The sequence below is a fragment of the Protopterus annectens genome, chromosome 3.part0 (assembly GCF_019279795.1).
Source record: "Protopterus annectens isolate FY-2018-M chromosome 3.part0, PAN1.0, whole genome shotgun sequence".
Taxonomy (NCBI): domain Eukaryota; kingdom Metazoa; phylum Chordata; order Ceratodontiformes; family Protopteridae; genus Protopterus; species Protopterus annectens.
Genome location: NC_056731.1, coordinates 524,335,470 through 524,362,194, shown reverse-complemented (window position 1 = coordinate 524,362,194; position 26,725 = coordinate 524,335,470). Strand labels below are relative to the sequence as shown.

At 39.0% G+C, this 26,725-nt stretch overlaps 1 protein-coding gene across 1 annotated transcript in view; it reads right to left on the bottom strand.

The window, feature by feature from the left end:
* Positions 1 to 24,746, bottom strand: part of INVS (inversin) — a 3,016,309-nt gene extending 2,991,563 nt beyond the window's left edge. Inside the window, exon 1 of the mRNA XM_044065609.1 lies at positions 24,639 to 24,746. Coding sequence (XP_043921544.1) covers positions 24,639 to 24,746 — 108 coding nt within the window. The remainder of the gene's footprint in view (positions 1 to 24,638) is intronic.
* Between the last annotated feature and the right edge of the window lie 1,979 nt (positions 24,747 to 26,725).

Here is a 26,725-nt window from a genome sequence, read left to right as displayed (position 1 = left end):
CCCTGCATACACACCCAAAATTTTACATTTTTACTTACCTGGCACTTCCACTTTGAAACTTCGATGTTCTGGTCTCGATGATCAGAACTTTGATGTTCTGAACATTCGACAGTTTCAAGTGGAACTACATATATATATATATATATATATATATATATATATATATATATATATACACACACACACACAAACACACACACACACACACACACACACACACACATGTATATATAAAGTTTGTTTGAACAATTATCATGTACTTCAAAATTACATGAATTGCTCACTTCCTGCCTTCACGTAAATATCACTCCTCCTACTAAACATTAACTGCATGTATTGTTCCCACAAAATCCAATTTATTTTAGGTAGTATGTCCCTTACCTTTTTAAAGAGTCCATCTCCTGTTCTTTTATCTTCTTTAAAATATACAGTACTTTAATTAGAGTTGGTTTGAATTCTGATTTACTTTTTCTAATAACTGTTTTTTTTGGCAATGAGTAACATTAAACTTGTTAAGGCCTTACCATGTCTAGACAATTCAGATCCTATTTCCCAGCTCAAAAGAAATCACATCCTGGCTTTTCCATGATAGTTGCACACCAATCAGCAGCTTAAATGTGAAAGCAGAAAATGAGAAATAAAAGCTAGTAAAATTGCCATTTTGGGCAACATTCAGTTACTGACAGTAAGTACACTACCTGTATGCTAGCAAAGAAGAAATGTTGGGCACCACAAAGAAAATCAATGAGATAAGGCGAAGAGAAAAAAAATACTGCCTGAGAAGAATCCTGCAGCTGTTCACCAAAAATAGTTGAAATTTAGTACAAGAGATGGCGTCCAGTAATTTAGAAGAATAAAAAAGAAAAATAAATCAAACATACTCAGATGTGATTAGAGAGAGATGGTTTTCTACTGTACCACAGACACTGGAGCGAACAGACTGTATTAATTTTATCAAAGCACAAAAAAGCAACTGGGCAGGTACTCCACAGCAAGATTTGTTGACTGAAAGGGCACACTGAGTGTTCCCTCCAAACCTGGCCATGAGAAAGCAGCCAAGACCTACATTAGTAGGAATCGATAAGAAGAGGTTAGAAAGGACTGGGAAGAGAGAATGGATAAGCAATTCACAAAGAAACAATGGGGGATACATGTATGGCTACAAAATATGCATCAAAGTCTAGAAGATTTAGGATCTTTGCTTGGAAGTATTTGCATAAGTATTGCTATATCCTCCAAATAATTTTTCCTCAGGTAGACTGAAAATGTTGGAGGTATAATGGGGAAGAAAGATGTCATTGGTAAAGTTTAAGGGAAGGCAGGAATTGGAGAGCTTTGTAATGTTTGACAATGACTGGATAGATTATAAGTGAATTATAATGTTTACAACTGAAAATATGTCAGTATGATTTGTTTTCATTCACATAAATATATGAATGCCCATGTCATAAGTGAGAATTTAAAAATATGTTTCTTGTTTAAAAGAAGACCTAGAACAGTAAAGATGCAATCATACCAGCAAAAAGATTTGATTCGGACACAACTGGAAGAAAAGTATTAAAAACCAGAAACAAAGTGTATTTAGAAAATGATTATTCATTGTACACTAGGCAGAAGAGAAACAAACTTATCCCAGCAATCAGGGAATGTATAAGATTCAAGCTCCTGTATCCAGCTGTCTTCAGGGTATTTTTTCCTGGGAGGTCAGACAATTTTTTGATGAAGAACAGGCTAAGGAGGAAGTAAAAAGTTTATTCAACAAAAATTGAGCCAGCAAAAAAGAAATTGGACTCTCCTTCTCATTCTTCTGACAGAAAAGTTCAGAGGGATACTTTGCCAGTGAAACTTTTTTGAATGTTTCAAAACAAAATGCTTGACATAGAGAAAAGAGCACAGGAATTAACCAGAAGAATCAGAAGTACTTTGGACTTGAACCAGAGTCTGGTGTTAGAAGATTGAGATGAACAGGATGAAGGCCAGCAATATTGAAATTAGTGAATAAATGGGTTACTATACAACCTCAGTCACAACTCTGAAATATGGCTTTGCAAGAAAAAGTGGCTGAGAAAGACTGGAGTTTTGCTGACTGTGTTGAACTTGTGAGTGGGCTGTAAAGCATATACCCTGCTTTATGTCATTAATGTTTAGAAGGACACCAAAAGGAAAAGCTAACTGTAAGTAAAACAGTTTTTGTTTTTATTACTAAGTAAAACGTTTTGTTCTAATTAGTATTTGTATAAAATCATTTCATGAAATAAACCGCATACAGTTTTGTATAGCATGAATCATGGGTATTTTAAATGTGGGAGAAGTCTTTTAATGACTGTTATATGTATTAAAGATATTAAAGTAAACAAGTACTTCTTTTGAGTTCTAAGAGATATAGGCTTTACAGAACAACAAGAGAAGAAAGAATAGACAGAAGCAATATTTACATAATATACTGTAACCTTGGGCTGTTGGGGTGGGGGTGATGTGTAAAAGTGCACTGATTATACTATATGTAGAATTAAAATACTTTCTCTTATTTTTACAATCGTGGATGTCTATGTTAAATTCCCCTAGCTTAAGCTATAAACAAGTGCTGTTTGTAAACAAGTAGGCTTCACAAATAAGACAAAATGATGAAAGCCATGAAAAAATATAGTTGTGTAAGATCTTACCTGTCTTACTTTTTACTGCTGTAGTATTCATTACTTGTGGAATCTCCTGCCAAGTATAGCACAATATCTGGCCAGTATAACAAAGTTTACATCATCACAGTATCACACATCAGGTGTATGCTCCACATGAAGGCATTGGATATAAAGGTGATATACTCAATACTCAGAAATGAAGTGATCCAGGGCAACTAGAGGAACCCCAGGATGAAAAAGGACATGTGCATCCAGGAAGGAAGAGGAAAGAGAAATAAAACAATAAAGACAAGAAAGGAAAATAGCCTTCTGGCTAGCAGAGTGTGCCCAAAAGAAAAGAAAATAGAGAAAAGGGGGCAGGAGGGAGGGAGGGAATACTGCAACAGTGAAAAGTAAGCCATCTACTGTTATGGTAAGATCATACACAACTGTACTATATCCTTTATCACTATTGTAGCATTCATTACATGTGGGAGATTACCAAAGCAAATGTAAAGGATTGGAGGAAGAAAGCACAGAGGAACCTACCATAAACACATGAAGGACAGCCCTGCAAACCCTGCCCTGTGTCTGGAAATGACAACCAACTTATAATGTTTAGTAAAATTGTAAACAGAGGACGAAAAAAAAGGCTGCTCAGATTTATGGATAGCCTTAGTCTTATCCAAATAATATCTAAGCTGTCTATGCAAATTCAAAGTGAGAAGAACCTTTTCAATAGGAGACTATGAAGAAGGGAAACAGGAAGGGAGTTGGAAAGATTGACTGAGGGATACCTCATTGAACACCTTGGGCATAAAAAGGTTGTGTTCTGAAAATATGTAGACTGCCTGAAGAATTATCTAATGGTGGAGAGCAAAGACCCAAGCCTGAAGAGCAGGTCTGAGAAGAAGGTAAGATTGTGTGCCACCTCCCCATTTGTTGATGCACCACATGACCTTTACATGGCCTGGAGATCAAACAGAATTGAGGGCCTATACAGCAAGAATAAGCACCCCATCTCTTTTATGTTGATGTGGTTTGACAGCTGATAAATGGGCCAGAGACCCTGAACCTTAAATTGTTGGAAAAGGCACACCATCTCTGATCAGATGCTTCTGTGAAAAGCTCTTGAGTAGGGGCAGGAGTCTGAAAAGACAGGCCTGGATTGAGGAAGATTTGATGAATCCACCAACGAAACGAGTGTGAGGTATGGTAGAAGAGAAACCAGAAAATTTATAGACGGTGACAATGTTGGAGACAAACTGCTTTGAGGTACTACTGAAGCTTCCTCGTATAAAGCTTGGCAAAGAGAATCATGGGGATGGTAGATGCCATGAACCCCAAGACACTGAGAAATTCTCTTGCAGGAATGAGAGAAAAAGGGAGCAGAAAATGAAAGTAGGTTGTCAGAGACAGATTCTTGTGAGATGGAAGAGAGGCCAACATTGGGATGGTTTGGATTTTGCAACTCAGAAAAATGTGATCCTGAGAAGGAATCAGAACTGACTTCTTAGATTGATGGCAAATAGCAAACTGCACAGAAGGAGCGTGATTAAAGTGCAGATCCTGAAGAAGTCAATATAGGAAAGGAGGCAGAAGAAGCAGACTGGTCAGATATTGGAATATCTGATTACCCAAAGCCCACAAAAGCCTATCACAGGGCCAGACATTTGTAGAATACTCCTAGAGCTGTAGAAAGACCAAAAGGCAATGCAGAGAACTAAAAGTGAGAGGAAGAAACAGAGAAATGTGAAAACTTCCTAAAAACAGCATGAATAGGGGTATGAAGATAGGTGTCCTTTAGAGCTAGAGAAACCAGAAATGCTTGAGGGAGTAAGAGAGGGAATAGTATTCAGAAGGAAAGCATCCCAAAAAAAACAAATCTTTAGAAGGGTGTTGAGAAAGGACAGGCCTAGAATGTTTCTCCATGACCCCTCTTTTCTGGGAACCAGGAACATCCTGGAGCAAAATCCACTTTCTCGTTGAGATTCTGGAACATGGTGGATGGATCCCTGATCCAAAAGATCTTGCCGGACAACAGAAATGTGAGGAGGTTGGTCTGGAGGAAGGTCAGGAGGACCTGAGAGGAGGGGGACCTTCCACACCATAAAATAACAGCGAGAGATATTGAAAAGTATCAAACAGTCTGAAGTATCCTGCTGCCAGACAGGGAAAGCCTGAGAGACAGATGAACCTGGCCAAGGGATGGAGGAGGAGAAAATATGTCAGATGGAGCCCTGAAAAGGGGGCTTTTGATTCTTAGACTTCTTAGTGGGTTTATCAGAAACCATGCCTACAAATTATTTTTCTTTTAGGAGGTGGACAAGTTGCCTATGAACAAAAACAGATTTGGAAGGATAGTTTTTCTGACATTAGGGGAAAACACAAACAAAAATGTGTTTAAGGTCCTGCATAATCTTACCTTTGTCTTGATGAGAATTAAACAGTTCAGAAGCAGCAGTGCCAAAACAATTTTGATTGTCCAAAGTAGCATCTAGGAACTTGACCTTAATATCATTAGGTGAAGCCAAGAGTACCTCCTCATAACTGAACCTTAAGCAGTAGTTTTGGAGGGGTAACATCAGAAGCTTTAGGAGATTCCATTTAGAACAGTTCATAATACCTCATCTGGATGACAGAAACCTAGTAGCACAGTGTCCCCAAAGAACAACTCCTCAAAAGGAGAATCAGGACTTAAGCAATTCTCTTCCTGTACCCATAGTCTAGGACTGAAGTGATTTGGGAGGAATAGGCCAAGGATTCAGCTCTTAAATCCAACTTCTCATCCAAGGAATCAGATTTCCTAGTGCTTCTGACTGGAGTTTAAGACCAATGAGATGCAGAAACAGATAACATCTGAGGGGGGTTCAAGGTCATCAAGGAATTGAACAAACCTTGGGTAAAATCCTGCCATTCTTCATGGGGATCTTTAACAATGGGAGGTATAAGTTTAGTTTTCTGTTACTTTTTTAATGGGATGTAAGCTTTGACCAACCCAGGAGGCTCACAACTGTGCCTTGACTCTGTAAGGATACCAGTAACCTCTTTCCAAAAAGAATGAGGAATCCCCCTAAGCAATTCAGAAGTAATCTGCCATGGTTTCTCCTCAACTTTAGTAGCAGATGTTTGCACAGCTTCTGAGGACTTATGAGAAGTCAGTTACATGCCAGCCTCCAACAGTGTCATGGTAGAAGAAATTGACATCAGCACTGCACATTCTTTGGGATCTTCATCCACCTCGAGAGAGACATCCTGTGGAAGTTGACAGCAGAAGATTCAGACCAAGAATTTTTTTTCTTCTTAAGAAAAAGCTGTACCTCAAGGTGGGTGGATTCAGCCATGGTACCCTGGGACAAAAGCTTAAGATATTAGCTCTCATAACAGATGGAAAATAAAGACAGATGGCTGCAAAGAGTTTTTGGAGCAAGGCTTGACAAATGGTACACTGGGTATGGTTGTGCATATTTATTTTATTTTTTTTTACTTTATTTTACATTTGTTGACCGGGCTAGTCTAACTGGATACATGTCCATTTTCAGTAGAGGCCCGGGGAGAAAAGCTCCAGAAAAAACATATATATATAAAATCATATAAAATATGACATTCAAAATTATAAAAATAACATTAACAGATTGTTAGATCCTAAAGTTAACAATTTTCAAAAACAGTAGAAACAGTCAAACATGACAAATAGTAGTCATGACTCACAAGATTAGTAAAAAGGTAAGAAGGTTAGTCTATAATGAGATGTATGAAACAGGATAATGGATAAATATATTATGGTTTTGAGAGTAACAGATAGTTTAAGGGTAGACAATTAGTCAGGGTTGTTACAAGAACATAACCAGTGGTTAGTGAAGAAAAGTCTTAGGTTAGCTTTAAATAGTGGGAGAGAAGTCTGGGTAGTTAGGTCATGTGGTAATAGATTCCATATTTTACCAACTGAGTTAGAGAACAGAGAGTCACCAGCTGAGTTTTTTGATAGGGTAGTGTGAATCAGCATTTTGTTAGAGGAGCGTAGATTCTTCAGGTTCTTATATGGCATTATGAGGGTGGAAAGAATTGGGGTGTTATTGGGTTGATGTAGGGCTTTGTAAGCTATTATAAGTTGGTTAAATTGTAGTTGGTGGGGGAGTTCAAGCCCACCTAGTTGTTTTAGGTTCTGACAGTGATGAGTCCTATATGGAGAGTTTTTGGCAAATCTGGCTATATTGTTATATGATTTAGAAAGTTTTTTGAGGTTGTTTTTGGAAAGATTGGTATATATGGGGGAAGCATATAATAGGGTAGAGATTAAGTGGGTTCTAGCTATTGACAGTGATGAGTCCTATATGGAGAGTTTTTGGCAAATCTGGCTATATTGTTGTATGATTTAGAAAGTTTGTTGAGGTTGTTTTTGGAAAGATTGGTATATATGGGGGAAGCATATAATAGGGTAGAGATTAAGTGGGTTCTGGCTTCTAGAGTAAGGAAAGGTTTGATTCTATATAGGGATCCATGTTTTCTGTTAATAGACTTTATTGTAGTATTTATGTGTGCGTCAAAATTTAGGTGGTTATCAATAGTAATTCCTAGGAGTTTGGTGGTGGGGTCTGGAGAAATGAGGGTACCATTGCTGGATATGAGTGTGAAATGAAGAGGGGTAGACAAGTGGGAGGGTGTGAAGTGCATAAGTTTAGTTTTTTGGGGGTTAAGGAGAAGACAATGGTTAGAGAACCATTCTTCTATTGTGCTGAAAGCTTTTTGTGTGAGAGAATGAAGTTCGATTTGGGATGAGCCTGAACAGATGATAGAAGAGTCATCTGCATAAAAGTAGAGAGTGGAGTAGAAAGATGAAGGTTGTTTATGAAAATGGAAAACAGTAGAGGACCTAATATGGAGCCCTGGGGGACACCTAGGGAGGTGGGAAGGAGGTCTGAAAGATGGTTTTGCCAGAGAACTGCCTGTTGTCTATTTTTGAGGTAGGATGTAAACCAGTTCATAGCAGGAGTGTCAAGAGAGGGACTTCAATAGGTGGAGGAGAAGTTGGTGATTAACCATGTCATAGGCGTTTGATAGGTCAACAAAGAAAGCAGAGGTAAGGATATTTTTATTGCGATTCTTGTTGATACAGTTAGTAAAGGATAACAAGGCTGTGGTGGTACTATGAAATGGCTGGAAACCATGCTGACAGTTAGCTAGGAGATCATGAAAGAGTAGGTGGTTTAGTAATTGTTTGTGGATACACTTCTCCATTATTTTAGCAAGAGGGGAGAGTAGGGCTATGGGGCGAAAGTTGGAGAACTCAATGGAGTTTCCACCTTTGTGAAGAAGAATAATGTATGAGATTTTCCAGATTGATGGTATAGTGCCTTCTTTTATGGTTCTATTGATTAATATGGAGATGGGGTAGGCAATAGCTTTGGCTCCTATATGGAGGAATTCTGCTGGTAGTTTGTCAGCTGAGGGGGTAGTAGGTTTTAATTTCTGGAGTAGGGAGCAGATATATGAAGTGGGTATAGGTTCCAGGTGGAATAACGGGGGAGGAGTGGAGTTAGGAATGTGGAGTTTAGAGGTGTCAGGGTTAAATGGTTAGCTAGATTTAGTATAGAGGTAGTAAAGAAAGAGTTAAAGTCATTTGCTGTTTGTGTTGGGCAATCACGGTTGGAGCCTAATGGATTAGGTGTGACTGTTCTGCCTGGGGACAGAAGTGTGTTAATAGTAGTCCAAAATTGTTGTGGTTGTTTAAGGGATGATTGTTGTAATTGGATGTAAAAGTTCTTTTTATCCTGTAGGATAGCTTTTTTGTTACATTTCTTAGTCGTCTAAAGGTTTGATGATCGGAACTATTCTTTGTGGAATGCCACTTTGCCCAAGATTTATTTCTGCTATGGATTAGTTTCCTAGTATGATTTGAGAGCCATGGAGCTGGTTTGGTTTTGATTCTTATAGAGTGAATTGGGGCATGATGGTCCAGGATAGCTAGGAAAGTGTTATTGCAGTGATTAACTGCTTCATTTATAGGGAGAGAGAGATTTAGTGACCTTTTACACTGCTTTGCTTTGGTTTGGAACAGATTGGGGGGGTCAAAAATTTTTTTTATTGGGTGGTTTCTAATGTTAATTGGTATAGTAAGGTTTGTTTATATATTAGAGAGTGGTGAGGGAGGGGATCTGTGAGGGTTATTTTTGATGTGGGCTTTGGTGTTGTTGTTATGTTTTAATCCAATCCAGGATTCTTATTATTTTTTAGTTTATTTCTTCTGGTAGGGGAGTTTAAACCAACCATAGTTGATAAGGGTGGATGTGGTGGATAGTGGTTAGGTACAATAATTCCATGTCAAAGTCACCTACCTCAATGGTTTCCTGTGGGAGGTAGAAAAGAAAACCAGTTTAGTATGTCATCTAGTATACTTTTACTTTTTTACCTGGAGCAGATGGGGCAAGACATGTTTAATGATTTATTAATGATAAGTTAATTGGAAATAATGATAATTATTTCTGCATTATTATCTGAGGTAGGTTGGGATTTAGATAGTAATTTTGTAGCCCTGATTTGTAGAGAATTGCTACCCCACCACCTTTTTGGTTGTGTGGTCTAAAAAGATACTATATATGGGGGGGATAATTATCTTTTTTATTGTGTTTAAGCCAGCCAGTTTCTGTTAAAAAGAAGATGTCAAACTGATGGACATCTAGAAGAGTTGCAAATACTTGTTTAGAGATGGGCTATATTGAGAGAGAGAGATTTTGAGGGTTGGAGAAGGGGTTGGGTTGTATTGGTGGTTGCTACTTGTGGTGAGTAGGGAGGGTTTGGACCAGGATTAGGGTGAATGTAATATTTATGCATGATGTGCGTGTATTTGATATTTAGGTGAACTGAGTTTATAAGTAATAATAAAAGAAAGATGATGTAGATATGTATAGTATGGTTATTTGATTTTTGGTTGGAGAGTAGAGGAGAGGAGGGGAGGGAAGGAGAAGAGAGGTTAAGTAGGTAGTAGAGTTAGTGGTGGTAGGAAGAAGAGTACTAGTAGTAAATGGCAAAAGGTAAGGCATATAGCTAAGGAGTGTGTAGTGGTGTTTGGAGGGGTAGGACTTAAGAGGTGAAATTATAGAGAAGGTGTAGTCAAAGTTGGGTGAGAGGTTTTTATCTGAGGGGGAGTTAGATGAAGTGTGTATGCTTTACTGATTGAAGTGGGGGTGCTTAGGGATGGATTGTATGATTGATAGGGGGTGTGGCAGGGTAGCAGGGGGGGGGGTGAGCTGGGGGGAGTAGGGTAGTAGGGAAGAGTGTAAATTGGGCGGGAACGGACCGTGAAATACACCAGAGTAGCTTGTCAGGATGACAATCAGTGGAGAAAATATGCAGAATAAGTCAGGTAAGTAAGAATAGATAAGAAAAATGTTGAGGGTGCTGCAGTGGTATGTGTGTATGAGGAGTAAAGAGTGAACTGAGTTGGAGAGGGAGTTAGTAGATAGGGGAGAGCAAATGAAAAGGATATAGTGGTTAGTCTCTGAACTACAGTTAAATAGATCTCCTAAAAGTGTGTCAGGCCAGGGAGGGGGAAGAGAAGACTACTTCGATATAAAGAAGGTCTGGGCCAAAGGTACAGTTAATTTAGAGAGAAAAAGGATTAGGGGGAGGGGGTTGGCTGCTGGCTGACCTAACTGAGAGGCTTACCTAACTGGCAATAACTATATCACTTTAATGCTAATACAGGTTGCATAGAAGTTATAGCGCTAAAACAGAGCAGGCACTTCTTGTGACAATCTTTATGAGGAATTTGCCTCCCATACTGACATCTTCCCTTCCTGGATGACATGAAGTCCCAGTAAACACTGAGAAAAAAGAAAAGGAAGCCCAACTGGGTACTTATCTGTAAATGGCTTGGTAGAAATCACCTCAGCAAAAGGCATTCAGACTTATGTTCAACCATGGCATTTGGAATGACGGCAAAAAAGATCCAAAAATTGAGTGTGCATACATCACCTTTATACCCTATGCCTGCGTGGGAAGCATACGTCTGATGTACCATGCTGGGAGGATGTAAAGGGCTTTGGTGTACTGGCAAGATGTTGGCCTATCCTTGTCAGGAGATCTCAAAGGTAATGAATACTGTAAAAGTAATAAGGATGGACATATGCCACATTTCTTGCATCTGCAAAGATCTTATCATGCTTTTTCCATTACAAAATGTTCTTAGCGGGAAACAAGAAGTCTGGAGAAGAAGGCAGCTGTACATTCTCTTCTGAGTGAAACTTAAAAAGATTCAATTACGCATATACAGAAATGTTAACTTTTTCTTCACACTACTGACTACTTTTACATGGAGGTGAGCTGTCTGAAGGTGCTAGCAATTAATCTTGACAGTTCTATGCCCTCTTTGCTGATAGAAATGCAAAATTTTGTAGTTGGAAACTACAGGAAACAAATAATAGATAGCAGCCTCCCTAACAGCCTGAATACTTTAATACATTTAAAAGCACAGTATACAATTTAGTTTTATTTAAAGAGGGTCAGTATGTTTTAACTCAGGGTGAAAAGTTATTGTTTTCTGAAAGCATACAATCTGTTCTTCACATCTGGGAGGGTGACAAAGATAAGAAAAGGCAGATACCAATTTGTGTAAATGGGAACACATGCTGTAATATGTGGTTTAGCACTGGTAACCTTAATTTTAGATTAGGTAATGCCTGCTGTTGCAGCCATCAAATTTTGTGAAATTGTTCCTGTCTGGAAGGTTTAACTTCATTGTTTGAAGATCTACACAAATATTTGTGTTTGTTCTGAGTTAACAGGGGATGGGGTGTTCTGAAAATGTACTCAGTTTTTCTTTTAAGGTTTTTCAAATAGAGATGAGAAGAAAGAACTATATAAAAGATCAGCCTGCCAAACAGTGTGTGCATGTATGACAAAAGCTGGAAATACACATGCACAGACACACACACACACAAAACTGTCATGTGTATTAGGAGGGACCAACAGCTTTTTATCATAATGACTATGCTATCCATATTACCTTGGAATATAATTGGCCTTACAAGTACAGACTAACAGGAAAAAATACTGACTTTTTTAAAGAAATGCACAGTGTCAATAGCAATGCAGCAGAAAACATATTAGGAAAGAAATGAGCAGGTGTACATGACAAAAAAGTATTTTAAGGATGGATATTCAATGGGCTATCATGAAAAAAGGAAAAGGACAGCAACAATATTGACTACTAGAGGGACTCCAATAGTGTCAGAACAGCGAAAAAAAGATAATCGTAGTTTTGTGGTAGTAAGAGGCTACTGGCAAGGGAGGAAGATTATGCAGGTATGTATTTATAATCACTAAAAACTGCTACTAAGAAGCTTAATAAAATTTTTGAGAGGAATAGTAAGCTTTTGGCAGGCAATATTATATATGGGGACTGGAACTTGATTTGCAATAGTGAGTATGTATCAGAGGAACACAGAAGGGACAATATAACAAAAGGGCGTAGATTTCTTAAGAATTTTATGAAAATATTTGGTAGGGAAGACATGAAATCAGGACTAGGAACTCAGACAGAATCTACATATTATTCCCCAAGTTACAATAACTGGGCTAGACTACACAGAAATTATATTTCACAGGAACATGTGCATTTGATGGAAAGCTTCAATGTCCATAAATAACTGCTTCAGATCATGCACTGATAAAAATTAAGATAAAAATGCAGGGTAATGAAATAAAAATGAGACAATGGTGCTTTCCCAACTGCTTGTTAAAGAGGAATTTAAGGAATGATTAGTGGAAATTATTTGAGTTATAAGAAAAATTTATGGAAGACTTGAGTATGCCACTGTAAGAGGTAGATGAGGCTAAACAGCTAATAATTAAGATAAGCGGAGCTAGGAAAAACAGTGACATATAATCCATCTGAAGGAAGTTTGGAAGTTAGGAGGGAAGAAAGTGCTAAATATCTGGAAGATTTTGTTTAACCATATTTTTAAAGGGGTACTTTTATACCTTAAGCAGACTTCAAAGAATTTTTCCTCAGGTAGATAGCAAATGTTGAAAGTGTGATGTTGAAGAAAGAGGTAACTGGGAACATATGCTATGGGAGTGTAATGAGCTGGTAGTTTTTAAAAAATCACTACAGAGTAATCTAGCAGAAATATTGGGTGAGCAAATGGCTGCAACTAAAGAAATGGTTCTTTTGAGCTGGGGCATGGGATCTGAATTGTATAGACATAGTAAGGCTTTGTTGTTGTTGTTGTGTCCTTCGGCTTTTCCCGGTTAGGGGTCGCCACAGCGGAACTCCGGTCCGCTAATGATTGGCAGTAGATTTTTACGTGCTGGCTTGGCGGGTCTAACGCACAACCTTCAACAAAGAAACACCCATTTTATCAAGTTTAATTTTATTGGCTGCCACAAAATGCAATTACTAGAAAATGAAAATCAAAATCTAAATCAATTGGATTTGAAGTATTAAATATTATAAAAGGGATACATGGTTTACAAAAGAGAAGAAGCATATTACATAAAAATAAATGGAAACTGTAGGCATAATACATACAGAATAATGGTCAGGAGGAAGAGGGGTGAGGTTTAAGTGTAGGGGGGAAATCAGCAATTTATGTAATACTGGACTGATGACAGTTACAAGGAAAGAAAAGATATATGATGCATAATGTATGTAAATGGAAAAATGTTAATATGGATTACTTTCATTCTGTTATTGTATGTTCATCTAAGTCTTAAGTGATCATTTAATAAAAGTGTTTAAAATAAAAACAGTATTTTAAAATGAAGGAAAGTACCAACAAATAGGAAGAAAGTTGTGGTGGCTGTATTACCCAAATACAGTAAGCACCTATCAGACCTAGCTTCATATAAACCCATTTCAGTTTTAAACCGTAATTATAAAGTGTTTGTGTCTATACTGGCTAAGGGAATGCCAAAGGTTTTGCTAAAATTGACAGGCATTTATCAGTGTGGTTTTGCAGATGGGAGGCAAACACTTGACAACATTAATAAAACTATGTCAAGAGGAACGTAGAATGTAAGAAAATACTACTGTTTTTACTGAATCCTGATGCAGAAAAAACATTCGACACAGTAGTTTCATTCTGTTGGCTGCTGAAAAAGCAATTGCTAGAAAATAGAAATAAATGTCTAAACCAACTGTATTTGAAGTATTGAACATTATAAAATAAATAAAAGAACTGGAACAGGATATAAAATAAATAAAAGAACTGGAAGAGGAATCTTTAGAAAAGGGAAAGAATAAATTAGGTAGAAATAAATGACAGTGTGAGGACAATTCATGCAGAATAATGTTTAGGAGAATGAGGAGTGAGGTGAGATTTAAGGGAAGGTAGAATTTGAGCAAATTGTGGAATGTTGGACTAATGACAGTTATAAAGAAAGAGCAGATATGATATCTATGTAAAATGTAAAATATGTTAATATGGTTTGTTCTTCTTTCTGTTTATGTATGTATATGTCTCAAGTGATAATTAAATAAAAGTATTAAAAAAAGAAAATAAAAGAAATAATCTGTGTATAGATTACCTAGTTTTTCTTTTCTTTCCACTCCTCTGTTAAAAGCTTTGTTTTTTTTTTCTTAACAGTTGCTGTATTTTGTATTAATATTGATTATTTTTCTTTCCAGCTTCTCCTTTTAATTCTACTTTCCCTGGATCCCCACCAAGCCAAGTTCGATCTATTGGCCTGCAGTGCTCTTTAACAGAACCAGACAACCTTGGATTGAGTGTTATTTTCAAAATATACAAAAAGTATGTTTTATCCTCCAGACAAAATTAATTGCTAGCCCTTGTTTAATGTATATTTTGAAGTAAAGCACTCCATCACAGGCGTTAGTTTGCCCCTTCTCATACTGTACTTTCTAACAGCAGTCTCCCTTTGCAAGCTGTTTCAACTATTTGAAAGCCATGCTGTTTTTCTAGTATTACTAAACCCTTTCTCCTATAACTTGTGGTCTTTCTAAATCCCACATACTCCTGGTTACAAGTGTTTATTTTATTTCAAAATAAAAGTATGCAAAACAAGTAAGTCCAAAGTACCTACTGATTTTCTATTGTTTCAGAACATTAGCTGCCCCCCATTCTGTACTTCTAACTGCAATCTGTCTTTAGATGCTCTACTATTTGTATGCTCTGCTGTTTCTCTACTTCTACTAAACCTTTTCTCTTATAAATTCTTGTCTTCCTAATTTCCACATAACTCCTTGGTAAAACTGGCTTATTTTATTTCAATAAGACAGGTATGCAAACCAAGCAAGTCAGAGTAACTACTGCCTTTTCTTATTGTTTCTGTAGACTTGCATATCTGTGAAATCAGGGCCAGCCCTTTTCATCATACTATTGCTATCCACCACTTTTCTGGTCTATTCTGACCCTCCCCCTCCCCACAAGAACAATTGCACCCTAATCAGGGCCAGCCCTTTTCATTATAACCTATAAACCTACTGACAGTCTTCCTTCCTGACTGGACTAGTTGGGTGAAGCCATGAAGATTTACATGATGGGTTGGGTGGTAGCTACAGCAGGATTGTTGCCTGCTATGCTCCCCTCCCTTCCCCCAATTCCCTTCCACCCCCAGTGGTCCTACCTTTATTACAAACAGTAACCCCTCCCACCCTTCAACCTATAAAATCACCACACCTATACTTCCTCCTACAACGTCTAACTACTATCCCCCCTACTCAGCTAATATGTACAAGCACACCATACCTATAGTCACTGCATGCACACTCCTTGCATACATCACATCTTACCAAACCTCCACCCTTCCTGCACTCAACCACTACCACTGTACCACCACACACACCACCACTCATATCCCAACTCTACTCTATTACTCTCTCATCAGGTCAACAACCTTCCCAATCCACCCTCTATATAGACTACAGACCACAGTACCTAAACTAAAAACAACCCTTCAACCTAACATAACCCTACCACCATACCTATTGCCCACAGAACGCAATCAAAAAACTTCCCTTATAAGCAAGCATATACAGAAATTGATAAAACTAATAATCTCATCCATATCCAACCTAGCACTCAGTGGAGACATCCATCCTAATCCACTATCTCCAACCCCTACCCTCATAATCAGACTACAAACCACATCTCCCAAATCACAGCCAACAGAAAGCCAACCAAACTCCTTCTGATAAGCCCAAATATTAGAAGTATATGCAACAAGGTGCTTGAATTCCATGCCACCATAGACTTCTACTCCCCTGATGTAGTGATCCTTACAGAAACATGGTTAAAACCACACATTATTAATGTTGGTTACAATATACTAAGAGTAGACCGACTAAACAAAAAAGGAGGTGGTATAGCTATAATATTTAAGCAGCATCTAGACATCCAGATCTTAAAGTTAGCAGCTCCCCAAATAGGTAAGGAAGAAATAATATATGCCAACCTTAAAATAAACCAAAATAAAACCCTAAACATAATAGGTTGCTACTTCCCACCTGGCCACAACATCCCTCCACTTGAAAACCTCCTCAGCTGGACTACACACCACCTACCCCAAGAAACTTTAATTCTAGGAGACTTCAACACTGACTGGCAATCCTGCTGTAGCTACCACCCAACCCATCATGTAAATCTTCATGGCTTCACCCAACTAGTCCAGTCACCTACTAGGATAAATAATTCCAACAAACACACTACCCTTGATTGGATACTAGTCAATAAGAGCCCCCAGTCATATATAGCAGGCTGCTTATCTGACAGCCTCAGTGATCACTCCCCAACCTTCTTACTAAGAAAACACCTTTATAAAGCAAAACCCATCATCTACCATCAAATACGCAAAAAAACTAACTTCAACCCTCTCTCATTCAGCTCATCCCTAAAAGACTGTAACTGGCAACCTCTAAAATGCCTCAAACTAGATGACGCAGTTGACTACTTTAATAAAGCATTCCTAAGCATCCTTAATTACCACGCCCCCATAAGACATTCCCGAACTAGAGCCCAACAATCTCCATTTCTACAAAAAAACACCAAGTCTGAAATGAGGAACAGGGATAAAGCATGGGACAACTGGTACAAAACCAAAACCCCCTCTACTAAGCAAAAACTCCTAGAACTATGCAATAGAACCAAAAAGCTTATAAAACAGGACAAAATCCAATACTACCAGTCTGCCCTTATCTCCTCCCAACATAACCCCAAACAATACTGGTCCTCAATAAACTACTCCATCCTCCACCCAGGTAAAGTAAGTACACCCACTCCTAACTTAACTTACTCCTCCGAAAATATTGCTACCTCTTTCAACAATCACTTCACACAAACCGTACTATCACTAGCTAGACAACACAACCCCCCCCATAAACCCACACCATCAACTAGAACTAACAATCTCCCATCTAGCTTCTCTTTCTCTCCTGTTCCTACCTCCAAAATAAAAATACTACTAACTAAACTTAAAACCACCAGATTAGCAGCAGACAACCTCCTAGGTGAATACATTCAACTTGCAGCTGACGTTCTAGCCTACCCAGTATCACTCTTGATTAACAGATCTCGGTCAGAAAGTTATGTTCCTACACTATGAAAAGTCTCACACATAATTCCTCTACACAAAGGAGACCCCTCCACAGATCTAACCAATTACCGCCCCATAGCTATTCTCTCGCCACTCTCCAAAATACTAGAGAGATGCATTCATTCTCAAGTCTCGGATCACCTCCTTGATAACAACCTCCTCTCCAACACACAACATGGTTTCCGACCTAACCATAGCACCACCACTGCCTTACTCTCTTTCTCTAACACTATCCTACAAAATAAAAATGCAGGTTATCTCTCCTTAGCTACCTTCCTAGACCTCTCTAAAGCTTTCGATATGGTCCCACACAAACAACTCATCTCTCTTCTCAATAACCTATCCTTCTCTCAACCAGTCATCAACTGGTTTCAGAATTACCTGACCGCCAACAAGCAGTTGTTTGGCAGGACAACCTACCCCCCCCCCCCAACTACCAGTCCCCATAGGAGTTTCCCAAGGGTCCATCCTGGGACCCCTACTCTTCTCTATTTTCACCAATAATCTAGTCTCAGCCACAACACATGGCACACTCATACAATATGCAGATGACTCAACCATCATCTGAACAGCCCACTCCCTACGAGAACTGCAGAAAGTCACACAGGAAGCATTTTCTTCTATTGAAACTTGGTTATCCGATGCCCAACTAATACTCAACCCAAACAAAACAAAATTACTAATCTTCCAACCCACCAAACTTACCCTAGACAGCTCTCACTTTAACATCACAGCAAACGACAACACCACCATCCATCCTACAGAACACACCAAATTACTAGGAGTAGAAATAGACAATAAACTTAACTTTGACATTCACATTTCCATGACCATTAAAAAAGTTCACAAAAAACCAGGAGCATTATATAGAAATCAGCAACTACTTACTAAAGCAGCTAAAATTTTGGTAGCAAATTCTCATCTCATCTCTATCCTTCTCTATGCCTCTCCAATATTTACTAACCTTAGACAATGTGATCTAAATAAGCTCGAAACCTGCTACAACAAAATCACCAAATTCGCCACAGGGACTTCCTACCGTAATCACCACTGCCTCTCACTAGCAGAACTGGGCTGGCTAGAGCTCCCCCACCTCCTTCAATGGTACCAACTCACACTCGTCCACAGACTACTAAACCAACCACTAAAAGTCCCATCCCTCCAGAATCTACTCCAACCCTACATAACCATGAGACCACTAAGATCCAGCCACAAAAATCTCCTACAGGTCACAAGAGCCATTAACTCTTCTGGAGAAGCATTATTCTCCTGCACTATAGCCAAACTCTGGAACTCCCTCCCATCCTCAATTACCTCTGTAACTTCTTGCACCCACTTTAAATCCTTACTAAAATCACACTTCAAAACTTTCCAGATATGCCCTTGCAACCCCCCCCCTCTAATACCATTCACTCCCCCCACCCACTACCTCTCTCAGCCCCCTATCAACAACCTACTCTTAGCAAGCTTGGCTACTCATGTTCCCAGCTACATACCACATAATACTAACTTCTTGTAGCAACAACTGCTAATGGCTGTTATGTAACTCAAAACAGTTTGTCTCAATTGCTCACTGATGAATCTCAACTACATTTTAACCATGTTTAGTATATGTCACCATATTTTAAAATTGTACTATGCTCTACAGCTGTTTTACATCTGTTTTCCTCTTGTCTTGTATCCTTAACTGGACTAATGTCTATATTTAAATGCTAGTTTTTTTAACTGTATAATGCAAATAATAATGTGGAGCTTTTCTCACTGGGCCTCTGCTGAAAACGGACCTGTGTCCAGTCGGACTCTCCCGGTCAACAAATGTAAATAAGAATGTTTAAAATCTGCCAACTCATTACATTTCCAAAAACATGTTCCTCATAACCTCTCTCTGTCCCATCACATCTCTAGCATCTGCATCTAGCTGAGGAAAAATTCTTTGAAGTCTGCTTGGGGTATAAAACTCCTATGCGAATACTTCTCAGCAAAAAATTCTAAGCCTTCTGGACGTTGTTGCATATTTGGGAGCCATACAGATATATACTCTTATTTTACTCTTTTGAATACTGCCTTTCCATTCTCTCTTCCCAAACTTTTCTTAAGATATCTAATTGACTTTCATAGTTAATGTGCAATAATTTTGATATGCCCTATTAATTATCCCTTTTTTTAACATCAACATGTGTTCTAAACTCTACCAGAGATGTTCTTTCACTTAGCACTTCCCTATCCTCTCTCTTGGCCTATACTCTTACTGTCAGTCACTTGTAGGGAAGGCAGTCTCTAACCAGCAGTCCAAACGTCAACTTGGCCTCATGCGAATCTAATGCCTACTCTATCCCCTTCTACTTATTTGCTCTAAATACCTTGGTTCTTTTGCTAATTTCACCCCTAAATTCCACACCCTTTTGCCCATTTTCTATACCTCTGCTTGCAGTCATTCCTATTGGTAAAATACCCTTTCTACATTCTAAAGTTGGCTTAGTTCTTAGAATAATTTCTGCTTTATTATGAATATAATATTCTGTATGGTTGTTATTCCCGTTAAGGGCCTGCAATTAAATCTTGCTCTCACCTTATTTTTCAAACTACTCCCCTATTTCATCATCATCCCTTGCCATTTTGATTTATAGCCTTCTGCTTGTGTTATGTGTACGAGTCTTCACTGCACCCTTAAGTGTCCATTCAAATTAGGTAATTATAAATGACCTTGCTCTATGTGGAAAAATAATTTATCCCACTTAGGTCTTGCCCTCTTCCCCTCCCAAATAAATTCTTTCAGCTCTATTAGTTATGATCCATAACTTCTCTGACGGATGAAAAATATGTCAGACATATACATAAAACTAAAGGGCCTAGAAACATTACATCTTGCTATCCATATCCATAATCAACAGCTTCTCATTGCCTTTTACACTTATCCTTAAATGCCATAAAAGAACCATTTTATAAATCATATACCTAAATATTTCAACTTATCTTGTCTACATAAATATGAGTATGGCTGAACCAACCCATGTGTGGGTAAATACTTTACGGCTATAGCATTTATTTTATTTCCTTTTATTTTATATCCTGCAAAAAACTGAAACTGAATGTTCTATAACATACCGTCTCCGGATTTATGAAGTACAAACTAATATCACCTGCAATAAAAGCTAACTTCTCTTGATTACCATATCCGCTATACCCTTGAATTTGTCAATCCATTATTTTCTCTGCCAATGGCTCTTAATATAAGGCAAATAAATGTGAAAGAGGACACCTCTGCCTAGTTCCCCTGATCAAACATACTATCAGAGAGAAACCCACCCACCTTAATTACTGCCTTCTGCCCTTCATATATCCTCGTAATTATGTCTATTATTTTATCATGGAACACAAATGTTGCCATTGCCCTTATCATAAAATCCCAGCTAACAATATCAATTGCTCACTCTGCATCAAGATTCACCAATACATTCACAGGTTCATATGTTCATAGGAGATTACTAGGATAACAGCTCAAGATGCCTTACAAGGCAGGCTATTATTACCCTCATTTTACCTGATTTTCGATCTCTAAGGGCTAGAAGATGGCTTAGGTTTGTACCTATGCCTTTGAGTGTTTTACAGAATACTCCTATCCATAAGGGCCATGGGCATCACTTCAGGAGTGAATTTATGATTCTCCATCCACTGATCCAAATTGTGTTTGAAGAGGGTCAAGGAAGGGCTCTGCTTTACATAAGTGGAAGGATGTTCCAGAGAAGGGGTAATCTCAGAGACACATCTCTCTCTCCAGCATGTTTTGTTCATGTCACAGTCCAGGATTGCATCCTTAGATTGGGTGGCCCTTGTGCAGTTTGTCTTTCAATATGCAACAGTTCCATCAGGGCTGGATTTGAAAGTGCCTTGTGGGTTACGCACAGATCACCCCTTAATAGTCGGTAGGAGACAAGAGTAAAGGGATAGGGCTTTTAGTCAATCCACATAGGACATGTTGTTTATACCCTGTATTTTTTGTAAGGAACCTCTGAGGCTGCTCCAACTGTTGCAACTGCCTGGTCAAGTACATGCCAAAAAATACACTGTACTTGATTATTAGTCTTATGAGGGCAGAGTACAGTGGGACTATAAATTCCTTGGATCTGGATGCCATGCCTTTACTTATAAGCTGTGCCACACAGAAGGACTTTCTCATCACTGTGGACACATGGCGGTCAAAGTTCAGGTTACTAAAAATACACACCAATTAGCCAGTACTTCACCAGTAATTCCTTTATTCTTCCAACGATCTGGTACCTCGGCAGTTCGCCTTCAAGGATCACATTTTACTCCACCATGGCAATACACTTTTATACCATTTGATTAGAAACAATTAATTAATTAATCAATTAGAGTTTCAATTTAATAAAGGAATAGACATTGTATTAAAGTGACATTTGAAAGTTCAGGTTACTATCTGTGTATGTAGATCTCTCACCTCTGAGTCCACTCTTAGGGGTGTGCTATTAATGTTGTAAATTGTAAGGGTATTTGACTTCCCAAAGGGTATGATTATGCATTTTTTGCATTTAGTTTTAGGCCTTGGCTCTGGAACCAATCATTTCTCTGAGTCAGACCCTTCTGAGGGATATCTACATCACTGGGGGATTCAATGACTGCCCCCAACTTCCAGTCGTCATCAAACATAGATAGCCAAAGGACTTTTACATTAGCCTTGACTTCAGAGAAGTATATTCTGAACAGGAGAGGTCCCAGCACTGAGCCCTGTGGTGTACCGCTAGTAACTGGCCTCTTGTTTGATCTGGATTCTCCCACCCTAACATGTGTCCTCTCCACAAGCCATTTGGTGATGTAGGGATTTATACCCAATTGTGTCAAATGCCACAGCTAGGTCAATGTAGCCATTATGCAATATTTTACCCTTCTCCATGGTCCCAGTGACTTTCTCAAAGTAGTCCACCAGATTCAGCAGACATGACCGCCCTGGACAAAGACAAACTGGGTTGGGTCCAATGTTTGGAGGCTTCCAGTGTTGTTATTCATCAAGTCAAAGATTATTCTTTCCATGATCCTGCATCTAAGACTAGTTACATTTATGGATCTGAAATTTCCTAGGTCTGTTGATGGTCACCCTTTATGCAGAGAGATGGCTGTTGCTGTCCTCCACTCCACAGGGATAAAGCCAGTCTGGATGCTGTGGTCAAATAGAGATCCTTGTGGGCCTGATAGGTCCTGTTTCAAGTTATTTAAGAGGCATCTTTTGATATTGCTTGGACCCATTGAAGCTGTGTTTTTAGCTTTAGAGAGCACAGTAGCAACCTGTTCTTTTTTGATGACTGGTAGAAAAATGATGGAGGGTATTTCTTGAGGGATAACCGGCGGTGATGAGGAGGTGAAATCTGAGCTAAATTTAAAATCCAGCAGATTTACTATATCTTCTGGCTGGGTATAGCTGATGACATCTACAGCTAATAGTAGTGGCAATTTCTTACATTCTGCTTCCCAATCCCAAACAGAATGGCGATCATAGTCATTCTATTAATGTTGCCAAATATTCACCTCCCCTCCACAACAACACATCGATCCATATCTGTTAATTTTGATAACACTCTTGCCATGCTCTTAGCAAGTATACTCATAAACACTTTATAACCATGCTTTAAAACTGAAACAAGTCTACATGAAGATAGGTCTGAACGGCCTTTACTTTCAACATCATTATCAACCTCCCTTCTTTCCTATTTTCTGCATGAAGTTGGTGATGTCTCTAACTGTCATTATCTCTCTTGATTGAATGAAACTGCCCTACCTAACAGTCATGCCGGTCTATCATAAGTCTTCTCTCATGCATTCCATTTGCTGGATATAACTCATTTTCTCTTGCCTTCTTCCTGCTTCTCTCAAATCTTCTTTCACAAGATCATTTTCTGCTTTCCTGGACATGTGCCCAAATAGGTTCATAGGTTGGTACTAGGGTATTGGCCCTAGGGTCTATACAAGCCTAGCCATAATAATTCCCTGGCTATTTCTTCCCACACTATTTACTTCCCTGGACCCCTGTCTAGCAGGGCGACTGACATGATCCCTGGGGTGAATTTCCTTTCTACCATCCAAACGTCAAGGTTCCTTTTAAAGACGGTCAAAGAGGCACTCTGCTTGACATGTATGGGCAGTCTATTCCAGAGTCTGGGGAGTCTCTGGGTCAGGAACCTATCCCTCCAGCATGTTTTGTTTATTGTGATGACAAGGTTTAGATCCCTGGAGTGTGTGGTTCTGAGGGATTGGGATTTCTTTAAGTGTAGCATGTCCAACAGCTCTGGGTTTGACATGGCCTTGTATGTTAAGCAGAGATCGCCTCTGAATAGACGATATGTGATAGAGTAGAGCTGGAGTTTTTTAAGGTGGTCAGCGTAAGGCATCTGCTTTAGGCCTGTGATTCTTTTAGTGAAGTACTTCTGCGGCTTTTCCAGTTGTTGCAGATGTCTTGAGAGGTACATACCAAACGGGGCATTGTATTCTATAATGGGTCTAATGAGGGATGAGTACAGTGGGACAATGACCTCCTTTTTTCTGCATGAAAAGCCCTTAGTGATGAGGTGTGCCACATAGAATGATTTCCTGACTGTTGCGGCAATGTGGTTATCGAAGGTGAGACCACTGTCCACCTGTGTCCCTAAGTCTCTTATCACACTTTCAGTGTTTAGTGTACTGCCACTTATGTGGTAATTCACTGGTACATGTTTTTTTCCCCAAAGGAGATAACTATACATTTCATGGCATTGAGCTTGAGCCCTTGGCTCTGGCATCAAGCATCTGTTTCTGTAAGGCCCTTTTGTACAGTATCCATATCATTTGGGGATTCAATAATGGCTCCCAGTTTGCAGTCATCTGTGAACTTTGTTAGCCAGAGTCTCTTAGTGTTGGCCTGTACTTCAGAGAAGTAGATGCCAAACAAGAGCGGTCCCAGGACTGAACCCTGTGGTACTCCATTTGTCACTTGTCTGGACCTAGATTTGCAGTCGGCTACTTTTAGTGTGGGTTCTGTCAGTAAGTCAGTTGGCAACCCATCGAGTGATGTAGGGATTAATGCCCAGCTTAGGAAGTCTATCTATGATTCCAGAGTGGGGGATGGTGTCAAAGGCCGTGGCAAAGTCCAGATAAGCTGTGTGGACCGCCTTACCCTTGTCCACAGCTCTGGAGACTGATTCAAAGAAGTCAATCAGGTTCAGGAGACAAGATTGGCCCTTCATGAACCCAAACTGGGTGGGGTTCAGTGTCTGAAGGCTGCCAATGTCTTTGTTTATAAGTTCCATGATAATACGTTCCTTGGCCTTGCAGAGCAGGCTCGTCAAGGACTGACACTAACCTATTCTCTTTGACATTTTCTGCAATTACAGCTACTTAGGTTTCCTCACGGAGGTCATCATTTCTTCATCTATCCCACAGTGTGCATACTACCACCTGACTCCAACACTTCATCTCCATTACCTCTAGCTTCCACAGCTGCTCTGCCTTGAATGCCCAGATTTCTGTACCACACAGAAGTACTGCTCCAACTGCTGTTTTGTAGACTTTACTTTTCAGCTTCTTTGGCATTCTTCTGTCACACACTAGCCCTGACACTCTGTGCTAGTTAACTGCAACCCCTCTTTATCTAGCTTTGAACTTACCTTTTTCTTTCTTCTCCTCAACCTCCCCTCCCAGATACTTAAAGCTGTTAACCTGTTCCATAGTTTTCCCTTCTATCACAGCTTTCAGCTTATCCTGATTTCCCTTACTTGCTGACATGACATCTGACTTGTCTGTACTCAGTTTTATCCCATGTGCCTGAAGTTTTACATTCCAGTTCCATAACATTTGCTAAAGTTCCTGTTTACAGTCTGCATGTAATGCTACATTGCCTGCATGCAACAGCATTGTTGATCTGTCCCCTACAGCTTATTTGCTAATACAGTTCATCACCAACATCAACAGCAGTGGACCCAAAGCTGCATCCCGACGCACCCCCACTCTCACTGAGAACCTCCACTGTGAGTCCAAACACTGTGTTACTGGATCCTTGTGCATTCCTCTGCACTAAGGCTAAGAGTATTTCAGGGACTTCAAATCAAAGCAGAATTACTCAAATCAGCTTCCTTGGAATCTTGTCATAAGCTTTCTCCAAGTCTATGAATGCCTAGTTGGACTCTTTCCTCCTCTCTAGCTTCACCACTATCTTTCTCACTGCAACAGTCAGATATGTTGAGCTGAATCAGAACTGCTCATCTCCTATCTTACTTTCTATTTATTTGTGTATTCATTTATCTATCACCCTCTCCCAACACTTTCATGCACTGTGACAAGAATTTCTCACTGCTGTACTACCCAAAGTTATGAATGCCCCTTTAATCTTTTACACTGATATTAACCCTTGTCAACACCTCTAAATAATTCCTATTACCTTTTCCCATCTCCCTCTCTCTCTCTCATTTATACCATGTTTTAAAGTTATTTTAACTTTCAATTTATCCCACTCACCAGCTACCTCTTCTGAAGACATTTCTACTTTCCCTAGTAACTCCTGACTCATTTCCACTACCCATTCCTAAAACTGCTCTCACTTTAGCAGATAAGTAGAAAAGTGCTAGTGTCTCATTTCTACCTCATTTCCCTGCATCTTTGTCTTAGTTTTTACTGGGGCATGATCTGACACAGTTAATGGATGTTTCTCAAAGCTTTCAATTAAATACATGTTCCTGTGAAATATAATTTATATGCAGTCTTACTCACTTATGGGAATATGTAAATTATGTCTCTGTTCTTACTACTGAACTCAGATCTTTCATACCAAACATTCTTGTATATTTCTTGAGAAATCTACCCTCTTTTGTTATATTTCCCATTCCAGGTCCCTAGAATACATCTCCACTCCTACAAATCAGGTTCTAGTCCCCACCATTAAATCATATTCTCTGCTGAAAACTTGCTTTTTCTCCCAAAAGTCTACTAAGCGCCATAATAGTAATTTTAGGTTGAATATAAATGCACGTTATTGTAATTCTCCTCCTCTGCCAGCAACACTTCACTATCACAAATTTACCATTATTGTAATTTTCCTCTGTTATCACTATTGGAGCCCATCTATGCAATCAGTACTACTCTTCTTTTTCCCTGTCCATAATTTTCTGCTAAATGCCCACCCTAAAATCCTTTCTTTGTCAAATGTACCTGCACATTTCTAATTCAGTGCATCTCCTGCAACACTGATATTTGTTCCCTGCACTTCTAGATAAAGTATGATACTTTCTGACTGACGTCTATACCTGTAATGCCATTTACATTCCATCATAATATGGACAGAGTGGTCATTATGACAAAAGGCTATTAGTCCCACATATTATATGTGATGGTTCTTTTGAATGTCTGTTTCCACCTTTTAGATCACATGAACACATTAACATTTGGTAGGCAAATCTCTTATGTAGTTGCTTTTTCTCATTTCCATTTGAACCGGTCACATTTTTCAAGACTTTTTAATTCCCTTTTGAACTTTGATCAAATACACAAAACTAAATACATTTTCAACAAATGTAGTT